Source organism: Furipterus horrens, unplaced genomic scaffold (assembly GCF_987537825.1).
Source record: "Furipterus horrens unplaced genomic scaffold, mFurHor1.1.pri manual_scaffold_11, whole genome shotgun sequence".
NCBI classification, from domain to species: Eukaryota; Metazoa; Chordata; class Mammalia; order Chiroptera; family Furipteridae; genus Furipterus; species Furipterus horrens.
In genome coordinates this window covers 7974458-7995023 of record NW_028327181.1, presented here as the reverse complement: position 1 = coordinate 7995023, position 20566 = coordinate 7974458, and the positions used below count along the sequence as shown (strand labels likewise).

The following is a 20566-nucleotide window of genomic DNA, read 5'->3' as shown; positions in this document are numbered from 1 at the left end:
GGCTCTGCCCAGTAAGAGCCCCACTGAGTGAGCCTCAGCTGCAAGAATTTGCTAGTAAAAGTGTCTCCAGTATTTTGCTTTATAGCACCACTGTGAATTGTAGCACTACAAAAAAGAAAAAAAGAAAGAAAGAAAGAAGGGGAAAAAAAAAAACCCTTGGCTCAAAAATTACCTTTATGAACTCTGCCTGGATCAGGGTGAGGCCCCGACAGGGGAAAGTGTCGCTATTCTGGTCACACTTCCATGTATCACGTCTACTTGAGGAGGAATAGGCTCATTGTCTCAATTTCCTTTCTTCCCGCTCACTTTTAAACCCACTTGCTTTTGCCCTCACCATGCCACCGCTTCTGGTCAAGGTCACCAGTGGCCTCCAAGTGGCTGATCCAACGGTCATCTCTCAGCCCCCCTCCTACTTGACTAATGGCAGCATGCAATGCCTTTGATCCTTTTCTCCTTCTTGGAAACATCCATCCCTAGCTCCCAGACGACTAGGTACTCTGGGTTTTCCTCCCAGCTCACAGGCAATGGCTTCTCAGGCTTCTCATCCCCTCGGCCTCTAATCACTGTGGTGGGCCAGGCTCAGTCCCTGAACCCCTTCCGCTGGCTACACTTACTTCCCAGACTGTCTCAGCCAGTTTCTGGCCTTTAAATACCTTCAGTGTGCTGACAGCTTCCAAATGAGATCTTCAGTGTAGGACTGAACCCAGACCTCACCTCCGGCCTCACACCCAACTACGGACCTTCCCCTCAACAGGCATATCCCACTGCATCCCCCTTGTCCGTGAGGGCCACCTCGTCCATCCAGCGGCTCAGGCCAAACGCTGGCCTTCCTATCGACCCCTCCTCTTCTCCCCACACACCAGCCGATTAGCAATCCTGACTCCGCCCACTTCTGCTGGTCCGGTCCTGGTCCTTACCACCATATTCTCTCCTCTGGATTCTTTCAGTAACCTTCTACCTGGGTCTCCTCCCTGCCATCCTTGTCTCACTACAGCCTACGCTCTGTACAGCAGCCAAAATGATCTCTTTTCAAGTGTAAGTCAGATCTTGTCACTCGTCTGCTCAGAACACTTCAATGACTTTCCATCTCATTCGGAGTAAAAGTTCCCGTTGTGCTGATGGATTAAGTGCCTTTCACATCCTGACCATCTCCCCTTCTCTTATCCCCGTCTGCACACTATACCCCCATATTTGCTTCACACTGATGCTCTTAACAAATTATTACAAACTTAGTGGTTAAAACAATACAAATTTATTCTCTTACAGTGTGAAGGCCAGAGGTCTAAAATCAAGGTGTGTTGGCAGCAGGGCTGAATTCCTTCAGGAGGATCTAGGGGAAAATCTGTTTCCTTCACGTTTCCAGCTTCTAGAGCAGCGGTTCTCAACCTGTGGGTCGCAACCCCTTTGGGGGTCAAACGACCCTTTCACAGGGGTCACCTAAGACCATCGGAAAACACATATATAATTATATTGTTTTTGTGACTAATCTCTGTGCTTTAGTTATGGTTGGGGGTCCCCACAACATGAGGAACTGTATTAAAGGGTCGCGGCATTGGGAAGGCTGAGAACCACTGTTGTAGACGCTGCCTACAACCCGTGGCTTGGGGCCCCTTCCTCCATCCTCAAAGCCAGCAACACAGCGTCTCCTCTCAACCTCCTGCCACCCTCTTGAAAGGAGCTCTGTGATTACTTTGAACCCACGTGGATTACCCCATTGCAAGATCCTTAACTTCCATCTGCAGAAGTCCTTTACCATAAAAGTAAGATGTTCACAGGTTCTGAGGGTTAGGAGGTCAATATCTCTGGGGGGATATTTTTCGGCCTCGCACAACCTAAGCACTGTGACCTGCCTGCTGGTCCTCAGACACAGGAGGGGGGCTCAGCTCAAGGCCTGCGCACTTGCTAGTCACCTCTGCAGAGACCTGCACAGCTTCCTCCTCCCCCCCTTCAGGTCTTTGCTCAATGGTCACCTTCTCTGAGACGTTTTCCCAGGCCCCTTCAAAGTGAACCCCAACATCACCTCTGCTGCCTGATTTTCCTCCACTGTACTTATCCCCATAAAATGTAAGCTTTCTGAAAGACAGGGTTTTTTTTACGATTTGTTCACTGCGGTACGCACTGCGTAGAACAGCACATGGCATACAGTAGGCTCCCTATAAATAACTGAATGAGAATAATAAGTTAAAATATTTTTTTAATTCAACACTTAAAAAAACTGGATCACTTGTATTTTCAAAGGTCAGCTTCTGGCATGTACTGCCCTCAGAAGGCTGACTTTCTTATTCAAATACAACCTTATTTTCTGCTTTTTTTTTTTTAACTTTTTAACATGGAAAACCTCAAACACACAAAAGTAAAGTGAACGGTTTAAAGAACTCCCAAGTGCCCACCACTCAGTCGGAACAGTCATCAGCACTAGTTTGCCACCGCGTCTCACCTCCCTCCCTCCTTCTCCTCCCAGAGCTCTCCGTCCTCCCGCGACCCCTGTGTAAAGGAGGCGGCCCCTGCGACCTGGCGAGTTAACGGAACTCCTGAGGGCGCCTGGGTCCCAGCCTGCACACACCTCCCTGCGAGAGGTCCGGCGGAAAGTCCCAGTTAAGGACCAAGAAACCCCTGCCGGCAGCGGCGGTTCTTCAGAACCATTTCTGCTCTGAAAATCAGCTTCGCTGCACTTGGCTATGGGTTCCCACTTTTAGAGACGTCATTAAGCTCTTTAACTATAAATCCTCAGCCTTTCGTTTCTCCTATTTGGACATCTGGGAAGATCATAAGATCATATTTTTCGTGAAACGTGAAATATCATTATCCAATAGACTGGTTTTAGTTCCAGAATTATTTAGATAACACCTACTTCTTGCTCACCAATTTTATTGTAAATCTGAAGTTTCTAACCTCTGCCTCTTGCCTTTTTTCCTTCGTTGCTTTCTTTATGCACAATTTTCTACCTTTTGTTTGAAAAACATGACAGTATTACTTATGCAGCTAAACTTATACATTAGGAAATACACATAACTAAAAGATATGTTAACAATGAAAATTTTAGAAGACAGAAACACAGATACGGAGACCAGATTAACGGCTGCCAGGGGTCAGAAATGGAGGACGCAGCGATAAAAAGGCAGGGAGAGAGCGTCGCCGATGAATGTTCTGCATCTTCACCACGGTCACACAAATCTGCACCTGTGACAACACTGCGCAGAACTAAACGCGCCCACAAACACGCGCATGGACAGCGGTGAAACGTGGGTGGGTTCTGCAGACGACGCCAATGCCAGCTTCCTGGTGCTGACACTGTTCCTCCAACAGAGGAACCTGGGGGAAGCGTGCACAGGACCACTCTATTATTCTTTACAACTTCCCGTGAATTTATAATTATTTAAATTTTTTAAAAAATGAATGTTGGGAAATGCCTAAAACCTTTAGTTCTCAGAATCATTCATGCTGTTAATAACAGCACACTTACCCTTCACAGAAAAAAAAACTATTTTAAATTTTTGAAAGCGACAATTTTGTAATTGTTATTCATTTAAAAATATTATCCTTCAAAGTGCCAGGACTCCTGTGGGCACACACAATAAAATGAACATAAAATTATAAACAGCCAGATGATAAAGCTGTTCAATGAGCTGCCCAATGAGTGACTTTGCTCACTGAAAGACATACTGTTTTCTAGACATTTCAGCATGACACACCCCCACAGAGACCCTAAGTCCCTCGGGGGACAACCGCTGACAGCAGGGAGCAGGAGGTCAGCATCAGAAGGACACAGGAATCACTAAGGCAGCAGGACTTTAGACTTGAAAACAGAAAGCCTCGCGAAGCAGAACAAGAGAGGGGGTGTGGAAAGGAAACAAAGTCAGAGCAAAACCAGTTTTCCAGCACGGTCTGTGGCATAATTAAATCTTAAAAGTCACCCCGGATCAGGGTTCCTTACTGTGAGTCAGTTACCAACGTGGCCTGAAGATCGAAGCAAACAGGTTTTTTCCAAGGGTACACATATAGCTCATGGTGCAGAGGCCACATAACTGGCCCGATTTCACTAAAATCCCAGGGTGGCTACGTTAAAAGAGAACAAGAGAGACAGAGAGCGAGCCCCCCTAAAATAGTCACAAAGCAGCAGCGCAGTCCATGCAACAGAAGGGCTTCTTCCCTTTTCAAAAGTAAAGACACCACGAGAAACCAACGAAAATGCTATGTATTGTTATTACGTTGTGGTTTTATTTTAACGCCTGAGAAAAACAAAGCCAATTCTACAAATTACTGGCCATCCATGGTCATCTTCATACAACAGCTCTATGGAAAAAACCACACATCAGAGCCATCTTAGGAGTTTTGTTGAAAGTATTTTCTATTCTTATACATGTGCTCTAAAAATTAGGTTAAAAAAACACACACACACAACACAATCCAACTGGCCACAGAGGGAAGAATTCTGGTGGACAATTGGACTACTGTGTTGCAAATTAAACTGTTCACACCTGCAGAATAATCTCAGCAGCATAACCGATCTAGCCTGAAATGCAGCCCCATTGTACCGAAAGGAGGATCTCTTCTTCCACTAGATCCTATCTTGCACCGATAAACTCTCTGGATGAGAAACCAGCAGCAGATGTGAAAGCCACATGGCCCTCTACAAAGCGGGAGAGCAGAAAGCAATGTTAAAAGAAAAGATTCCTTAAACAGCAGCTCCCTATCAAGAACGAAGATGTTATCGGGTAATGCTGACTTTGTGCACGGCAGCTAGCTATGAGACCCGATTCCAAGACTCCGGCTCGCAGTATCAGGCTGACATCCAGAAGTTGGACTCACTCAGCTACACCCTTGTTTTCAACTCTTGGGAACAGGGCCAATGTGTAAAGTTAGAATATAACAAATACAATTTGCAAGGGGAAAGAAGAAGACAATGTAGGCACTCTTACTTAATGTAATCGATAGGCTCTAAGCATGGTTTACACTTCAGTACATTTTTAGTTAGTGAATTTTCGCCTTTGAATAATTTCTTTCATAATTTCCCCAAAGATTTCTACACTCTGCATCAAAAAAAGACTTGCCAACACCATCACTGAAGTAATACTGTGACAATCAAGAATACTGAAAACGTTTTCAAACTCCTATTTAAGTAGAAAATACAGGGTGCGGCAAACATATGTTTACAGTTGTTAGGATGGAAAATACTACAAAGAACTGTAAACCCACTTTTGCCCCACCGTATAATTTTGATTAAGCAAAATGCTTCATAAAGAAATGCTGTAAAAGCAAAAACTCTCTTAAATTGTCCTGTTTTACATGTGATTTCACTAAACTGCCATAGAAATAGCAAGCTCTGGAGTCTAAACTCGGCTAGTTTTCACCACCCTCAAAGCGCCTTAATATTTTTAACTCACATCCTCGGTGGTAGTTTGGACTTTAGTGTACAGTTCTCTTACCACTCAATTTCACCAAACCCTTTCTATTGAAGGTGCAGACACATGTAACATACATTACAGAATCTAGAGGTGGGAAATGGTAACCACCGAGAAATTAATTTTTTGGCATTCATGGACAATGATATTCCAGTGTCTTCTGGGGAACACAACTACCCATGAAAAGCCAATGGTGAGCAATCATATAAACATTTAACTTGTGAGAAATTACTGACTCATCCCCAAAAAGAAGAAAACAAGAGACTAATGTTAATGGCCTGAACCCTTGCCTCTTAAAACATGCCAAAGCCATGCTGGCATCACCTAGTTAGAAATACAGATTATCGGGCCCCACTGTGGACCTCCTGAATCCAAATTTGCATTTTATCAAGATCCCCTGTATTCATGTGCACAATAAAGTTTGGCCCAGACGCTATCTCCCACCATGCCCCTCAGTGAACGTACGCGCCAGAGTAAGCCTGAGACGGGTGACATTGACCTGCAATTCCCTCGCTGGGTCTCAGGTCTCACGTGCTTCGCACCTCCCTGAGTGGGATTTGGTGTTTAATGGGTAATTTGGACTATACGCCTAAAACATGACTTTGCTGTTTTGTCCCCAGGGTGACCCGCAGCTCCCAACCTAACAGCCGGCTTGATGAAACCACGGGCTTGCATCTTTGCATTAAAAACAGTGAGGACACGCACAGCTCAGGCTAGCACCGAGTTGTCAGCCTTCAGCACACAGCCCAGGTCCGCCATAACTCAGACTGCAGGGGAAATGGAGCTCCGGAGCAGATGGTCACAAAAAGTGACGATGCAGAACACACGTCTTTAAGTTCAAGGTTGCGTTCCTTCAGGTAAAAGTTGCTACCCAATTCATTCATTCTTTAAAGTTGGTCATTCTGTAAGGAAACTTCTGTTACGGGGGAGCTTCCTATACTTTAATTACATATGCAGGGAAATCCTGAACATTGGTTCATGACCGCTTACCTGTGCACACCTTCCCAGGTCTTTTCTGTCCAGATACTGAAATATATTGATGGCCAATTCGTACGACAGCTGGATATCAAAGAAAGGCACGTCATCCATTTCATTCTAAGGAGAAAAAGAGAAAGGAAATAAGCTTACAATTCTGGATTTGAAAATGCCCGTATTTACAGGCCCTTTAAGTCACCAGAAGCACCCTTAGGTGGCGACCAGGGAGGTGACAGTGTTTCCCAGGAGGAGCCAATGCTTCCCATCATTTGGCAGAGCACACAGTACGAACTCAGAACTGGACAACCATTCTCAATTCTCTGACCCCCCCAAGTCCACCTTCCCATTCGAGTGTGAAGTCCACAAGAGCGTTTCCCATCATGCTTCGAAAAGGAAAAGCGGGTGCCACCTTACAGCTTGGGGTACACCACGCGTACCTGTGCAGTGTGTGGAAAGCCTCCTGGCCTCGAAGAAAAGGTGGGCAACAGGCAGCCAAGAGAGTGAGCCTTGAAGTCAGGGAGGCTGTTGGCTCTCTCAGGACAACTGCTACCATCCCCCCCAACTTGCAGGGGGGCGAGTACCCCATAGCCACAGGAGAAATGCCGACCGAGGTCACTCAAGTTTTCATCAGGAAAAGGGGAATAGGGCCGTGAACATGAGCGAAAAGTAAATAAATGAAATACTGCTCTTGAGGGAGGTGAACACCCTCCCGCCCGGCCGCTGGAGAGGCACAAGGTTTCCTAATGCACTCGGGGGCGCACGCCGGCGAACCTGAGCGAGCCAGTGCAAACAAAGCGCTTCTTCTTCGGTGTCATTTATTAATGCAGAGAAATTAGAGCTCGTCTGCCTTTGGATAAGCAATTAGGGATGAGGTAACAGGCTTTATTTGAGAGATAAGGCTGTCATGACGATCCTGGTAGCACAAAGAAGCAGGAGTGTGAAACAGAAAAGAAAACCCAGTGTGCGTATGGAGCCCGCTACCTGCTCCCCAGTCCACCTGCCGGAGCCCGCTTTGTGTTTGCTTCTGCAGAGCTGCGCAAAGCAGCGTGCTCTGTCCCAACAGAACTTGCTGAATAAAAGTCATCTTTAATAAGCTTTGACTGACATCAGTGACTTACTGGCTGCAAACAAATTACTAATTCATCACTCAACCACAACACTCATTTATTGAAAGGCTGAAGTCTCCACACTGAGAACAGTCTCACCATTTTTAATGGAGTGTGAGCACCAATTTAAACCATACCAAGATTCAAGGTCAAGATTTTTCTGGAATCATGTTTTCAATTCATTTAGGAATCTCGGGGCTAAAAGAGAATCCAGGGCATAGGAAGGAAATGTATTCAATGGCAAAAACAGTGCAAGGCTGAGTGAGAGGGCCAGGAAGGGTCTCTAGGGGGAACAGGAGGAGGAGACGGCAGTTCACGTGGGCAAAGAAGGAACAGAATGTTAAACCAAGAGAGAAATGTTGGCTACAACAGGGGGAAAAAAAAGGAAAAAAAATCTGCAAGTGTAATTGGAAGACAAAGCGGTCCTTGCCTAAAAAAATAACGGAAAGTCATCGGTCTAATGTCAGGCTGGGTCCCCTCCTGCAACTAACTGGCTTCGCTCATCAAGAAAAAGAGGCACCGCGTTCTCTAGCCCAGATCTGACCTGAGACTCAACACAACCCTGGAGTGAGTCACAGGCAGCGGAGGGAAGTCCCACGAAGGCGAGGCTGTCATTCGCAAGCCTGGGCTTCTGTGTGCTTTCTCTCTTGTATAATTTGACTATGGTGAGATGGAGGTGTCTACCTTACCTACTCATAAAAACAGCAAGAGAAAAATGCTCCTTCTCCTCACACAAGCAGGATAAAGGCAAAGAAAAGCCTGCGCTCGTTAAGACCGAACCTAGCTTTTCCCTGCTGAGAACCATGCCAGGCACTGCCTTCTTCCATCAGCCCCTTCAGGGCCCACGACCAACTGGTGTCTGGGCTGGACAGACATGACCGTGAAGAAGCATGAGAAATGGCCTGTTTTCAGTGTTTCTGGGGCAGAAGAGTCACAGTTCTGGGGGCAGGGGCCTTCCCCTCTCTTGCCTATCCAGCTGACCAATTCTCTCTTCTCATCCTGGGAAACGGGGCCCCTGCCTCAGCAGACCCCAACCCGGCCCCCGTCCTCCGCCATCCCAACCAGCAAGACCAGCCCAGCACGGAAGTTTAGAGCCAAGGTTCACACTGACAATCGTGGCTCTACCAGCTGACTAGCCACGAGACCAGGCTAGATGCATCCGGGCCTCAGTTTCCTCAATTGCAAAGCAGACATAACTACCCTATGAACAGGTATGCTATTAGAAATAAAACGTGATACTACGCAGAGAGAGGGGCTAAGCATGCAACAACAGATTGTTAGTACTGCCATTTTCTTTCCTTGAGTGACACTCCTTTTTCCTTCAACAAATTTTTGTTGATTAGGTCCACCTCTCATGCAACTCCCACACCGCCTTTTTGTTTACACCGCAAGTTGTGTCCCCTTGACTTACTATAAGCAGCTAATAGTCGGTGACAGTGGAAAGGGGATGGCATCACAGAGGCTAAGGCATTCAGGGGTCCGAACACTGAATGAATGCACAAAGCAGGTCTTTCCCAGCAGGACTTTTTAAAAAGAATCGTTGATGTTAAAAGGTTACACCACAGTAATAACTAAAGAAGAACTTACTCTAGTGCCCAGTGACCGAAAAGGGCGCAGCCACCAGGGAGCAAATGACCGCCAGGGTGTTATGGCTCCCGCACCCACAACTGATCAGAGACACCATGCTGTTCTCTGTTAATGCACTGGTTGTGATGGTTCGTGGTCACTGATAAGTTCTGAAGGGTGACAACTGTTTCAAAGCTTTGATTAAAATTATGTAAACACCAACATTACAAATCAAACTTCTTTAAACAATCACTAGACTCTTAGAATTACAACTAAACTCCAAAATGAAAGTCAAACCTAAGCAGGTCAAGATCCGGCCTTTTAGGTAAACAATCGTCCCTGCTGCCACCACGGGCTGGGGAATGGCAGGAATAGAAGGGAGCCAACCTCCCAAAGAGAGGCCTACATTTTAAGAAATAAGTAGACCCACAAGGTTAGGAGACCAAATGTTGACCTTCATGTTGTACACTTGGAATCTCTTTGGCAAGACAGTCTATCCATGGCTATTATAGTGGATGCTGTCATAGGTCACCCTTATTGCCCCTCTGGGTCCACGACACTCATTTCCCCGGGGCCCAGAATGTGGCCTGCTGCTGTCCCATAGCTGAGTCCCTTCTTAGGCACTGCCCTCGGCCCAAGCTGCCTCCTCCAAGGTTACGTCCCCTCCCCTCCTGGAGGGAAGTCTCCATCCAGTAAGTCATCAATGCCTAGAACCCACAGGCCAGGCCCCGCTGCCTCTCTTCGGGCCCTCTCAGAAAGGCCAACGCACTAAACCACCTGCAAGTAAAATCTCTATCTTGGAGCCTATTTCATGAAAAATCCAACATTTTCCCCCTCAAAGCAACAGACACAATCCATAATAGTACTGTGTTCAGTACGTTCCCAAGGGTTCTTCTGCACAGCTCGGGAACACCGGGTAATCTCCTTCCCTACCCTCTACTCATGGAGACATAATGGAATACAGGTGAATCAGAGGTGCATTATTATACCAAAACATACAAACAAACAATAAAGCTAGAGCAGCTTCAAGGTTAGGTCAATCATTCATAAACGTCACTTTGATATTATTAGTAACATATCACTTGGGAAACACCTTACTAAAAGTTGAGAGTTACGAGCATGTTTGACTTCATGGTTGAAAATGCAACTCCTCCAGGCACGTGTGACTTGCCGAGAACACAGAAGCACAGCCTGGACAGAAGCCCCAGCCCTGCAACCATGCAAAACCGAACGGCAGCAGCACAATGTCTCGAGCACTGGCTCTGGTGCTTCTCACAGTTCATGAGCATAAGTAAAAAAGTGCTCCTTCCCACTAATGTGCAGAGAAATGCCTTGTCATCTACAAGGTGCTGTCGGACGTCCACCCTGGCTATTCTGAAGCACACAGCCACCCAAGAAGTGATGGGCCACATTAACCAACTCTGTATCCGTACTGACTTAAAAACATGGAAACGGACAGGTTGGCATTTCAGAAAAAACGATATTCCACAAGAAAGATTAAAGACACTGGATATATTAATATAGGGAAACTTGGTCACACTATAAAAATGTCAATATGAATAAAATGTTTAAAGAGAATAATTTCACACTAACAGCACAAGCAAAGTAAGAATAGCCAAATTTATGATACAGAAGACCAATAAATTCAAAATATTAACATTCTTCAAATTTAAGGAAAAACACCTCTATAGTAACATAATTGTACAAGGTGGTTTTTAATTCTTTAATAGCTCAGATATGTATTTTCTACCTCTACTGCTGGCTCTCGTCCTGGATTATACATTGAAATTATCTGTGGAGTTAAAAAATGCCCAGGGTCTCTCTCAGACCTTTGCCCCAAATTTCCAAGGGTGGACTGAAGCATCTCTCCCTCAGAGACCCTCACGCACACTAAAAGTTGAGAACCACAACCCTAAATTATAGACAGATATAAAAATCAATACTTTCTCAACCGAGCCAAAAAAGAAAGAAAGAAAGAAAGAAAAGAAAACCCACAAAGGGGTCAAGTTACTTTGTTAATTCAAAGTCAGTGAACACTAGATTTTCCCAAAGTCTACTGGACTTACTCCAAAAATGCTAAGAGAAATTGCAAACAGATCCCTCCCCAGGGAGGCTGATTTGTACTCCTATGTGCTAATGTAAGACTAATTCTGTAAATGGATTGGTTTTGTGCCTTACTGTTAGAAATTTAATCTGTCTTCTCTTGTTTAGCAGAAGAAGGGATAATTACTAAGCGCCAAATCAGTAAAAAGTGAAGAAAGTGACTTCAGTTTTGTTCCCAACGTATATCTCCAGGGCAAACAGAACACTCTAGGTGATGTTTTAAGAAACTGAGAAAGGCACCCCAGGTTCAAACAATAGATATATAATAACATTTCTGCTGAATCTGTGACTGAGAGGAGACTGTTTTCTAAAGGAACTGATCTCCACTTCCCACGAATGTACAGCAGAAGCTGCGCAGGGAGGACCTACACAATCTCATCAGTTTCGCCTGCGTCTCCTTTAAAGGAAAAAGTTGGTTGGGGGCAGGAGTGGGGGGGGTGAGGGGGCACCTGGAACACTGTCAAAATAAATAGGTATTCATTTATTTATACAATCCCAAAGTTGTCTCAAAATTCATGTTTGTTTTCTAGAGAGAAAGCAGGGGCTTCTGAGCAATGACATTACAAGAGATTTTTTTCTTTTTTCTATACTTCTGAATTCTTCTAAGTATTTTTACAACAAGCATGTGATCATTTCACTGGCAAAGAAAAGCAATACGTTTTTTTTTTAAATACGGTATTTTATGTTCAGAACGCTATCTGAACTCAGGGCCACACCACTACGGGGAGGGGGGGGTGGAGAGAAAGTACTGTTAACAAACACATAAGAAATGAGGTCTACACTCAAAGAGCTATAATCTTTTATAAAGATAAGTGACCATCACGTAAAAGAGAATAAAAACAGGAAACTACAACAGGCAATATAAATGGTCCCCTAAGGTATTCCGAAGTTCATTAGTAAGTCAGCTATTTAGAACTTGGAAATCATTTCTCCAAAGAAACAGTGCTGTAAGGAATGGCTCCGCTCCCAAGCAGTCCACAGAAGGCACATTTATCTCTTCACATTTAACCTAATCCCCAGGCCTACCTACGACAAAGAGCAAAAGGCACTCAAGAAATCCCCGCTGACTGCACATGTGGATGACATAACGGAACTACGACGCGACAGAGCCTAACCGGAATAGTGCCTCGCACACAGGAGGTGCACAGAAGTGTCCACGGGATTCCGCACTTCTGTACGGGCTTCCCAGCACCGAGAACCATCCTACCTCACCGCCCACTGGAGAGTCCCCTGGGCCCAGAAAATGCCAGTCTAAGGACTGGGGAAGCAACTGCTGGGGGCATGCCAGGAGGTGGGTGCCCACGGAAGAGCGCTGGAGTGAGGCAGGAGGGGCTGGGCCTCTGCTTTCCAAGCCGCCTTTTAGTCTGAGCTGGGATCGGAGCTACAGGATCCAGAGAGGAGGGAACTCAGGGGCAGGAGGCGCTCCCTTGTCAGAACCTGGGTCTAGAGGGGGGATGGGATTTGTTTATGGAAAGAGGAAATAAAGTTTCATGTCAAGGGTCCCAAACTCTGCAAGCACATTTCTACCCTCTATAGCAGCCCCTCTATATCACGGTTCACTTACCGCAGCCTCACTGTATCCCAGGATTTTTAAAAATATTACTTTTAATTATTTGTCACAGATTTTTCGCTATATCGTGGGATTTTGCAGTACTGTATATGTATGTTGTTAGTTATGTAGGTTTAAGAGTGTAGAATATGTTTAAGAACATAAGTAGTGTTTATAAAAGTGTGGGAAAGGTTAATAAGGGACTGGGAACGGTTTATAAGTGTGTGGGAAGGGTTTATAAAGCCTTAAATATATATAAATACTAAAATAAATGTAAGGTTCCTACCTCGTGGATTTTCACCTGTCGCGGGGGGTCTAGAACGTAATACCCGCAGTAAGTGAGGGAACACTGTATACAATTTGTGAAACCCACTGTAAAACAAAAATGTGGAGCCCCTTGTTTAAAAATGATTAAAAATTTCAAGGCGGCAACAACAGCATTAAACTAAGCACAGGCCCCTCCCAGCCCTGCGGCCCTGGGGGTCACTCAGGCCGCACAGCCGTGAGCCAGCAGCCCTGGCCGCCACAGACCCTCTGCACTCCCCGCCCTCTGCCTAGAGGCCCCTCCCCCAGATCTGAGTGCGTGCTCCCTCCTCCTAGAAAGTGTCCTTGTTTCTAATTTAAAAACAGAAGTTAAGCCATCAAATTGATCTTGTTGACAACACAGATGTAGGCGCTGATGAATTAAATATTGGCATAGTGGGCAATAAATACTGGCTAGCGGTACTGAAACTCTTATCAGGCCGGAAAACCCAAATCTTAACCTGAAGAATGCTCTGAATGTTCCCAGGGGTTCCAACCACCACAGAGCCTCTTCGTAAGGCTGCTGAGGGAGCAGCGCCACTGCCGCTGTTATCGCACCCCTACAAACGCAGGTGGGCCCCTGCTGCGCTAAGTACCACAGTAAAAATATAAGAGAAAGACAACAGACCCTGCCCTCCAGGGACTCCCCATCCAGAGACAGGGAAGCAGGAGCTTACCGGTGATAACTCTCAGCAAAGAGGAAGTGACATGAACTCTCCTGTACCACTGATGATTATAACAGCAGCACCTTAAATGTGTTGGCTTCTTACTTATACACCAGGCCTGGTGGTAAGAATGCCCCGCGTAGTTCTTACTCATTATCTCTTCACAAGATAGGTACTAGCATCATCCTCGTTTGGCAAGTAAGGCAGAGGAAGTTGACTTGCCCACAGTCACACAGCTAGTCAGCAGCAGAGGCAGAATTTGAATTCTAGAGCCCGGACTCTTAACCCGGGCTATCCTGCCTCCATTAACGTAATCCTTTTAGCTAAAAGAAGCAAGACTGTGGGCTTCTGAGGTCAGGAAGTATCTATTCTGCTTCCTGCTGATTCCCCAGCACCCAGCTGCTCAATACATGTATGTTGGATAAAAACACATATGTTACTATAGTATTGCTTCAAACACCCACTTAAAGTGGGCATCTCTTCCCCTGGCTGCTGTTGCTCAGTGGGTTGAGCATCATCCTGCAAACCGAAGGGTCACTGGTTAGTTTCCCGGTCAGGGCACAGGCCAGGGTTGCGGGCCAGGCCCCGGTTGGGGGTGTGTAAGAAGCAACTGATCAATGTTTCTCTCACATGTGATGTTTCTCTCCCTCCCTTCCCCTCTCTCTGAAAATAAATACTTTTATTTTTAAGTGGGCATCTCTTGTATCCACTGCCCCAAACCCATTCCCTCTTCCCTTCTTTCAGGAAGCCGCCCCACTCTCACTCTTGGTCACCATGGCTCAGATGGGCCGACCCCACCACCCTGCAAGAACTGGCAGTGGATACAAGCCTGGTCAACTTGAGTCAGTGATTGGCTCGAGGATGGACACACTCTGAACCAGCGAGAACTAAAGTTCATGACTTGCTGCATGAAACAGAAAATAAGATGCTCTCTTCCCCCGGGGTTGTTAACCTGACGGAATGCAAGACTGCAGTTGCCGGTAGCCATTCTATAGCAAAGAAGGGAGAGCCTGCCTGGGAATAAAGGCAATAAAATGATAGCCTGGCCAACAGATGGACAGATTCCTAGTCACGTTATCGAAGCAACCAGAACAAGCACTGGCACCTGGAATTTTCATTACATGAATCCACAGATTCCAGTTGGGGTTTTTCAGTCAGTTTGAGTTGGGTGTTGTCTGCCTGTAGCCCAGAGTCCAGATACATCGCCTGAATACAAATGGCGCCAAGCAACCGCAAATCACAACCACCAGTGAAGAAAGCAAGCAGCCTACTTGCAATTAGACTCAGCGGCTTCACTACATTCCAGAAGCCGGGGTTTTGGAGAGAGGAAAATGGAAGACAAAAGAAAGTGCCCCTGCCTCTGGAATTCTGTCCAGGGCTTTCGCATTTCTTTCCCTGGTGTAGCCATATATCAAGGAGACAGTTTAGGTTTTCCCAACTCGCCGCCTGAAAACGGATGACTTCTAAACGCTGCTATTAAAAGCTTCACAAGAGAAGACAAGCGTCCAGGAGAATCATGTCTAAGATTTCACGTCAGCTGTGCCTGCCCACCAAAGGTCTGCCCTTCACCCAGCCAGATGAATCTCGGAAGCACCTGCCCATCCAAAGGCAACTCCACTCCTGACTGCTAAACTGTTAGCTGTTCTCACTCTAACGATGACTGTGAAGACCTGAGGTGGAAGAGACAGCCCCAGAAGCTGGGGGGAAAGGTTGGAGGTGCGTTAGGAGGTGGGTTTAGGTTTTTATTTCCCTTTTATGTGAACTGGATCAGCCTGTGAGAGTTTCTTGGGAGTCCCAAATAAAAATAAATCTTCCTTTACGGGAGCTACCCATGGATCAAGCACGGATTATTGGGGAGACACAAAGCAGAGATCACAGACTCATGACCCGAGGCAGATCCAGCCCACGGGCAGACTTCGTTTAACCTTCAGTGTTAGTACCATATTTAAACTATTTTTTTAATTAGCTACCAGCACTTAAAAAATGGTGGGTTGTTGTATTAATGGCTGCTGCTCCGCTCATGTCTCCCTATATCCAGACATTCGGGCAACTCCACACTGACTCCAGGCAAGGCCACCTGGCTTGCAGTGGCTGATGTGACAATAACAAACATGACCTAGGCAGACTTCAAAAGCACTGGGGCTTGCCCATCTCCTGCTCTCCTAACTATGAGAAGGCCCACCAAGGCTAACCTGCTGAATGGTAAGACACATATCCCAAGTACAGAAACGCACAGAGCCAACAACTAGCAAACTGACCAGCAGCTAAGCTTAGAATGAGTGAGCTCATCCGTGCCCAGCTCAACCTGCCACTCGGCGACATGGTGAGCTAAGCAGTATTGCTTTAAGCCAAGTTTGGGGTGTTTTTTATGTGGCAAAAACAGAGTCCACATGAAAATACATATTCCCAATTAAAAACAAACACAAAAATCTCAAGACTATGCAACACTGGGCCCACAATCCTACATGGCAACAACCAGCTGACATGGGCAACGGCTACAGCCTCTGGCGCAGCTATGGCATAAATTTCCCAGTTTGTCACTAGCTTCTTACCCATGGTCAGGGTCAAGTTCAGTTGCTATATGCTGTCTTGGTTAGGCGTTATGGCAAAGAAGAACATGAGATATTACATTCCACATACCTGAGTTACTATCACAAGAAAACCAATACAATCACTTTGGAAAACTGTTGGTCAGTATCTACTAATGCTGAACTTAGGCAGACGCCCTGGCCCAGGAATTCCACAACTAAGCCCAAGAAAAATGAATACACATTCCAAAAGATGTATGAAATGTTCGCAGCGGCACTCTTCCTGATAGTCCCAAACTGGCTATTAACAAACTAGTTATCAGTGATGTTCATCAGTGGAATAAATAAAATGTGGCATATTCACGGGGATGTCTCACACATAATGCTGTGCACAAGAACCCAGACACAAAGGAGTACATGCTGTGTGATTCTACTTAGGTGGTCCAAACAGACAAAACTGAAGCAAGCGTCAGGAGTCAGGGGAGTGGCTCCCCATGGGTATACGCCTCCTGTGGAAGAGCACAGGTGAGGGTTCCGACAAGCTGGTAACCCTGTTCTGGAATCTGGGAGCTGTTTACAGGGATATGTACTCTTGAAAATTCACCAGGCTGTATATTTAAGATTTGTACACTTCAATACAGACTTTGATTTTTTTCAGGAAACTTTAAAAATGGAAAAACAAGACCAAGAAGATGGCCATGTTTCACAAAAATGGTCAGGTATTTTTCTTTAGGGATATCAGACAGGCAAATTCTACACCACAATATATCACATGCTAAAAAGAATGATGGCCACTATGAAACAAATCAGTATAGAAGTATGGCCGAAATCTGGAAAAGATAACAGAACAAAATATCTGATGAATTAGAGGAAAAGGGCCGAATGAGCAACACCCAGCCTCCTCTGCTCATCTGCCTTACCAGCCTGAACTCTGTGGGCTTTGAGGCTTACAACCAATGAGTTACAAACCCAAGCCTTTTCTAGAAAGGTTACCATCATTTCTCAGACTTAAAATATCGGGTTTACTGCTCCTTAAAAAAACAATCAATTACCTTCCTAATGCTCATCCATCAAATGGGGTTAATAATGGCCACTGGAGAGGGTTGTTGGGAGAACTGAAGAAGATAATGATGTCCCTAAACCTTTGCGACAGTACCAAGGGGACAGCATGTAAGAATACACGATGAATTATTACTTTATTTATAGCACTGTTACTGATGATTACAAAATACTAAAAATAAAATCAGGGGTGCCCCAAAGGCAGGCTGCTGCTCATAGACGTGTAGAGCTTCGCAGTGCCTACTGCAGTGATTCTGAAGAAGGCAGAGACCCCAGGCCCCCGTTCCAAGGCAGGCTGTCACTACCTATGAAACTTAGGTTCGGGTGTGCCCTCTGCATCCTCCAGTAGGCAGGCCCCTCCCAGTTTTAGAACTCTTCATTTAGGTCTCCACTATTTTGGGTATCAATGCCTGCCCCTCACTAGTGTTAGCGCTGGAGGGCCTTGAGAATCAGGACCTCAAACCAAAGGAAGCTGGCCATCCCTACCACCGGATTTCTGGGCCTCTCCTCTGGAGATGAAGGCAGCAGGACCAGCAAGGGGCCAGAACCTGTATTTTAATAAAGCCTAAGGTGATTCATATGCCGAGTCAGGTTTGGGGAACTCCTACCTGGTGAAATGTAGAGCCCAACAGACCTGGATCCAAATTCGGTCCCTAGAATTTATCGGCTGGTTATGCCTGGGCCAATTCGAGAAAACTCTTCAAGTTTCCTTTGTTTTAAAAGACTAACAATGCTTACTTTCCAGGATTGTTGTGAAGCCTGAAGACACTGTCACATTCAGTGGGAAGGATTTCAGGCCCTGTGTTTGCCTTTGTCCTAATAACCCACGTTCTCGTTTATTTTGACTTCCCTCTGCCTACAAATCTACTAACTTCTGCACAGATCGGACTGAGCTGAGCACCTTATCAGGGGTGAAGCCACCTTCCCAAGGCAATGATGTTATTTTTACACCTGTCAGACTTCTTTAGTGATGATCCACTTTTTTAAAAAAGATTTTATTTATTTATCTTTAGAGGGGGAGGGAGAAAGAGAGGGAGAGAAACATCTATGTGCAAGAAATACATCAACTGGTCGCCTCTTGCATGCCCCCAACTGGGGACCTATCCCACAACCCAGGCATGTGCCCTGACTAGGAATTGAACCCACGACCTTCTGGTTAACAAGTCAGCACTCAATCCACTGAGCCACACCAGCGAGGGCAATGACCCACTTTTTACAGAAGCAGGCATGATGCCAGCACAAATTTTCATATGTATAAGAACTGTCACATTAAATGAGGTTTATAATATACACATACACAAAAAAAAGGTTTTATCTAACCTTAGAGATAAAGCAGAGCACAAAGCCAGACACCTGGTAAAAACTCATAGCTATTAATATTAGAATATAATGACACAATATGTTTAATATTAATTCTCCATTCATCAAAATAACGTGCCCAAAAAACAGAATTACTCCCAACCGAGAAGGCGTAGAAGCCTAACTTAAAATGAACCATTAAATCTGGTGTCTTGTTTTCTTAACCACGGATACGTTTCAGATGAGCACGACTGTCCCAACTCTGTGAAGGAGACTTTCGGGGGAGGGGTGCAAGGAACGGAAGGATCCTCATCTTTCTCCGGTTTGGGGAAGAGCTCCATGCCCCCAAAAATGTTAAGGACCTCCATACTAATGACAGTCCCCAAGGATTCTATCTTTTTCCTGCTTTCAGTACTACTGAAGGAATACATGCAGTCAGCAAGGCTTAGTATAAACAGTATACAGAGACAAGTTAAAACTCCTTCCTATCCGTGTTCCGGGCCCTCCCCCGCCAAAGGCAACCTTGTTAAAAGTTTAGAAATCCTTCCAGAGCCAGATGTCTCAGTCTTACACTTACTGGCATTTGGGGCCATATGCTTTGCGCGCGGGAGCTGTCCTGTGCGTCGTAGGATGTTCATGAGCAACCCCGGCCTCTTCCCGCAGCAAGATCGCCCCCCGCCCCCGTTGTGGCACCCCAAAAATGTCTGCAAACACTGCCACACGGGGGACAAAGTCACCCCCGCTGGGAGCCGCTGCCTGATCCTCCATGCATGCCCAGAGGTTTGTGACCCTTTACTTGCTTCTCTCCCCATTAGTTACTTTCCAACTCACTGGGGCTTAGTGCCGGGGCCGGGGGCTGGCCCTGGCCTCGGCGGGGGCGCGACGGCCACTCACCAGGTCACGGATGAGCTGGTCCACCAGCTGCTCCCCGGCCCCGGTGCCCTCACGGGCCGGAGGGGAGCGGGAACGGCTCGCTGCGTCCTGCCTCTCCGCCCGGGCCGCCCGCGCCGCCGGGGGCCGCCCCGCACCCTCCAGGAGGCCCTGGGCCAGCGCCAGGTACCCCGAGGCCTGCTCTCCGTGCCCGGGGGCCACCTCGGGCCGCCGCGGCCGCCGCCGCTTCCTCAGCGCCCGGGCCTGAGCCAGCTCCTCCTGCCAGCGCCGGCGGAACTCATCCAGGCCGTGGTCGCCCATGGCCCGCGCGCCCCTGCCCTCCCGGGCCCCGCCGGCGGCCGCGGGACGGTGCCCCCGCGGGAAGTGTCCGCAGCGGCCGGAAACCAGGGCGGACGCGGCACTCGGGTTCCGGGGAGGCGGCCCCGCCCCCGGCGCACGCGGGCCCCGTGCGGGGCACCAGCAGCGGTCGGCGCCCGGCGTTGGAAACAGAAGCGTGCCATCGAGCTCCAGCTTCGGCCGCTCGGGTAGCACCTGCCGGTGCCTGCTCCGTGTTTCCGCCCCGCCTTCACCTGGTTGCTCCTCTCCATCTTTCACAGCTCAGCTCAAGCATGATTTAATCTTCCAACCTCCGCCCACCCCTCAAAAAAAAAAAAAAAAAAAAAAAATCAGGTCTCCGTTAATCATTCTTCCAGCATGCCACCCTTATTATAGCACAGAATGCAACTTGTAATTTTATATCTGTGTGATTGTTTCTTAACATCTCCCTTCCCCACTGGGCCGTCAGTTCTTAGCTTGGAGGTTGGCGATGAGAAGGCACTCAAATACTTACTGAATAAATAACCCCTTCAGATGAGAACCATTGTCCCCCACTTCACAGATGAAGAAACTGAGCCCCAAATCACACTACTGGTCGTTGGCACACCAATATTTCTAATTTTCTTTTTTTAACTCTGGGTCTGACCTGTTAATTATGAAATCATACAGCCTCCCTGGCTAAGCCAGCTAGAAACCGCTTGGCCGCCTCTGGCTACCAACTCAGTGAGAGTGACAGCATGATTATTAATAATCTGTGCCCCGGAGTCAGACACACCTAGGTGAGCATCTCAGCAACCTCATTTAT

The 20566-nt window shown here is 46.7% G+C and overlaps 1 protein-coding gene across 1 annotated transcript in view; it reads right to left on the bottom strand.

Annotated features, from left to right (window-relative positions):
• Window positions 1-19819, bottom strand: part of FBXW8 (F-box and WD repeat domain containing 8) — a 108762-nt gene extending 88943 nt beyond the window's left edge. The window contains exons 1-2 of the mRNA XM_090290620.1: window positions 19450-19819; window positions 6393-6497 (exon numbers count right to left, since the gene is read on the bottom strand). Coding sequence (XP_090146746.1) covers window positions 6393-6497; window positions 19450-19746 — 402 coding nt within the window. The 5' untranslated portion in view covers window positions 19747-19819. The remainder of the gene's footprint in view (window positions 1-6392; window positions 6498-19449) is intronic.
• Between the last annotated feature and the right edge of the window lie 747 nt (window positions 19820-20566).